The sequence below is a fragment of the Phanerochaete carnosa genome (assembly GCF_000300595.1).
Source record: "Phanerochaete carnosa HHB-10118-sp unplaced genomic scaffold PHACAscaffold_10, whole genome shotgun sequence".
Lineage (NCBI taxonomy): Eukaryota > Fungi > Basidiomycota > Agaricomycetes > Polyporales > Phanerochaetaceae > Phanerochaete > Phanerochaete carnosa.
This window is the reverse complement of record NW_006767637.1, coordinates 371,519-375,157: the sequence shown is the minus strand read 5'-3', so window position 1 is coordinate 375,157 and position 3,639 is coordinate 371,519. Positions and strand designations below refer to the sequence as shown.

Sequence of the window (3,639 nt, the reverse complement as noted above, 5' to 3'; positions counted from 1 at the left end):
GATGACCACAATAATGGTGAGTGGCTATTATTATGCGAGTGCGCGCGTATGATAGGGAAACTGTGCTCGGAGACCACTGCCAACGCAAACGAATGCGGTAACACATCTCGCCAGTCTAACGTCGAGGTTGCCATACGCTTGGATAAGTGGGCAGCTCGCTTGATAGTATGCATTACATAATGCACGTCACCGACTTCTCGTGAGAGTGTTCACAGAATTGGCTTTTGGGGGCAATAGCAACAGCAGCCCACGATTGGGGTGCTCGTGTTCCTGTTCGCCGCGATAGGCCGACATCTAGTTATCTCACTCTCTTCATCATCATCGTACGGTAACAAAGTTTAGTACCACAGGAGTTCAGGAGCCTGAGAGTTAGCAACTGGCCTTCGACACCATTGTCATGACCGATCGTGCCTTTCCCCCTCTCGAAAGCCCTCTCATTACACTCCCGCAACTAACCGACTTCCAAGCACGCAATAATCCAACCCTCCCATGGGCCCTGTTCCCTTCGCGGGACCATCCCGGCAAGGCCGATGCAATATCGTACGCTCAGATGGCCCAAGCAACCGAAATTGTTGCCCACATTCTTCGTCCTGAGCGAAGAGGCCCAGAGGACGAAGTGATTGCATTCATAATAAACACAGACAGCATACTATACGTTTCGATTATCATAGGTGCCATGAGGGCAGGCATTGTGGTATGTGCCTTGTCGCTATGTCGGCCTTGGACTCATTCTCGCTCAAGCCATATCCCATGTCTCCCCGTAACTCTCCTGCCGCAGTCTGCGCAATGCTCAGCGCCACCGGCTGTCGCCGCATCATTTACCACTCACACACTACGGATCTGGTTGCGCAGGTCACAGCGACGATGGCTGCACAAGGAGTTGACCTACAGCTCGACGATCTTCCGTCCTACATTACTGTATTCCCTACTCAACCTGCACATTCCAATCTGTATCCGACACGCCAAGTCGGTTCAGACCACATAACAATGTACTTGCATTCATCAGGATCGACAGGAACCCCAAAATCCATCCCATTCACAGAGAATCGCCTCTGGCGATGGCATGGTCCTCATTTTGATGGCCATATCAGTATGCAGTCTATGTTATGTTTTGCCATGGCGCTATTCATTCACCACGGCTTCTCTCCAGATTATATTCCGGCATGTCGGCTTCGAGGTATCTCCTACGGGGGCATGGGACTGCCCACGTTCCATCCTTTCGGATTCTTAGTGCACGTGTTTTATCCTGCTGTGAGCTCATATCCAATCGCCGTCTATGCGCCACAAGACCCTCGTCCTCCGATAGTCAGCGACCCTCAGAGCGTACTTGATGTTGCCAAGCTGACCAGATGCACCGGATTATACTCCGTCTCGTCCTTTATCGAGGTGAGTGTGCGGTATAGAAGTGTCTGGGTATTTCATTGAAGTATAGAGAAGGCCTGGGCACGATCACAAGAGGTCGTCGACTATCTCAAGACACTCAGGATCCTGGTGCGTGATACCGTATTCATTCTCTATAACGCTTTCCCAAGGGGCTCCAGATCTATGGAGGCGGGCCGCTGTCTCAGTCGACCGGATCGAAGCTGGCTAAGGCTGGTGTCAAGCTGTATTGCAGCTACGGCGGAACAGAATTTGGCTCACCAGCGAAGGTGTGGGACGAGTCCCCCAGCGCACACCCCACGTCCGACGTCGACCCGGCGTGGCAATATATCCAGTTCTCCAAAACCGCCACTCTTCGATGGGAACCACAGGATGACGGCACATACGAGTTAGTTATTCTGGTACCTTTCACGTTCATTGACCATTATTCTGCCCGCTGATGGCTTCTGAAAGGAAAACAGTAGTTACGAACTGGCCATGTACAACGTTCCCGGTGAGAAGGCCTACGCCACGTCAGATCTGTTTGAGCCGCACCCGACACGAGAGGGCCTCTGGCGCATGTAAAAATTTAGCTCTGCTTTTCCTACACCTAGCCTGATCAATCGTCTAGTGTGGGGCGCAAAGACGATGTTTTGGTGTTGAGCACAGGTGAGGACGTGGCTTGAGTCTCTGTACATACGCTGAATTATGCTGCCTGCAGGAGAAAAGATCGTCCCCATCCCTCAGGAAAGCCATATCTCGTCCTGCGGGATCGTGAAGGGGTGCGTCATGTTTGGGCGCGAGAGGGAACTGCCCGGTATCATTGTCGAGCCAAGTGCGCCTCTCAATCTGGACAACGGTGCCGCACTCATGGACTTCAGAAACAGTCTCTGGTATGCAAAGTTACAGTTTGCCGCAGACGAATTCTGATTATCGTGTAGGCCTTGCGTGGAAGAGGCGAATGCAGATGCCCCTGCGTTTGCTAGGATTTTCCAAGAGATGGTCATCGTTACCGATCCGACTAGGCCTCTTCCACGCGCGGCGAAGGGTTCCGTCATCCGTAAACAGGCCATCTCCGTCTATGATGTAGAAATCCGGTATCTGTGAGTAGAAAGCTTCATTCGACGTTAGAACACACTAGATCCTCGCAAATATCAGGTACGAAGTCATTGCCACTGGAACTGGTGTGCGAGATATCACACACCCAAGGACATGGGAAGAAGAGGATCTTGTACCCTGGCTACTTGAACAGGCGACCTCTATCAACGGTGGCAAAGTACCGGAGATCGAAAGCAGCCTGTTGGAACAAGGCTTCGACAGGTATATTACCGCGCTCTGACCTCGCTGTTACCTTTCTGACTGGATGATGCTTACAGCCTAAGCACAACACTTTTACGCAATCGCATTACCGCCAGTATGCGGTCGTCTGACGATCCGCTAGCCAGTCAAGCCAGCTCGGGCATCTCACCGAGCCTGCTCTTCCAACACCCCACCATACGGGAGCTTGCCTCTTTCCTCGCATCTTCTGTTTGCTTCTCGTCGTTACACAGTCGGGGTCACATCGCCTCCAGTGCATCTGTGGACGAAGTTCGTGACTTGATCTCCTTGCATTGCAGCGAGATGCCGCAGAGCGTTCCCGCAGTACCCGTGCTCGAAGGCGAGGGTGCAGTCGTCCTGTTGACCGGTGCGACAGGCAACATAGGCTCCCATATTCTCGCTTCGCTGCTCCACGACAGCCGCACCCTCCGAGTCTATGTATTGCTCAGATCTTCGAACAATGGACTCGAGCGTCTGCGGACCACATTGTCTGAGCGGGGGCTCCCAGTCACGCCGCAGGACGAGGCACGTCTCACAGTGCTCGTCGGCGACACCACAAAGGAGAACTGGGGCCTCGACCACTCAACTTATGAACAGGTACGATTATACTTACGCTACATTTGCGACTACTTTCTCATCTGCGGGCACTCCAGATCCTGTCTTCCGTCACCCACATTGTTCACAACGCATGGACCGTCGACTTCAACCTTCCCCTTCGGTCATTTCACTCGCATATCGCTGGTGTTCGTGCGCTAGTGGATATGTGCGCAAGGTCTCGCAGAACGATCAAGATCATCTTCACGTCGTCGATCAGTGTTGCAAGCAAATGGGAAGGATCGAATGGTGCGGTGCCCGAAAGCGTCATAGACGACCCGGAAATTGCAATCGTTTCAGGATACAGTGCCTCGAAATATGTGGCGGAACAGGTGCGCGACACTGTAATGATAAGTGCGTGGCGATTTT

At 52.7% G+C, this 3,639-nt stretch overlaps 1 protein-coding gene across 1 annotated transcript in view; it reads left to right on the top strand.

The window, feature by feature from the left end:
* The first annotated feature begins 241 nt into the window (after nt 1-241).
* Nucleotides 242-3,639, top strand: part of PHACADRAFT_128577 (uncharacterized protein) — a 5,226-nt gene continuing 1,828 nt past the window's right edge. The window contains exons 1-10 of the mRNA XM_007400045.1: nt 242-694; nt 742-1,090; nt 1,178-1,386; nt 1,542-1,781; nt 1,834-1,940; nt 1,991-2,028; nt 2,081-2,252; nt 2,301-2,462; nt 2,518-2,679; nt 2,736-3,273. Of these exons, the coding sequence (XP_007400107.1) occupies nt 398-694; nt 742-1,090; nt 1,178-1,386; nt 1,542-1,781; nt 1,834-1,940; nt 1,991-2,028; nt 2,081-2,252; nt 2,301-2,462; nt 2,518-2,679; nt 2,736-3,273 (2,274 nt within the window). The 5' untranslated portion in view covers nt 242-397. The remainder of the gene's footprint in view (nt 695-741; nt 1,091-1,177; nt 1,387-1,541; nt 1,782-1,833; nt 1,941-1,990; nt 2,029-2,080; nt 2,253-2,300; nt 2,463-2,517; nt 2,680-2,735; nt 3,274-3,639) is intronic.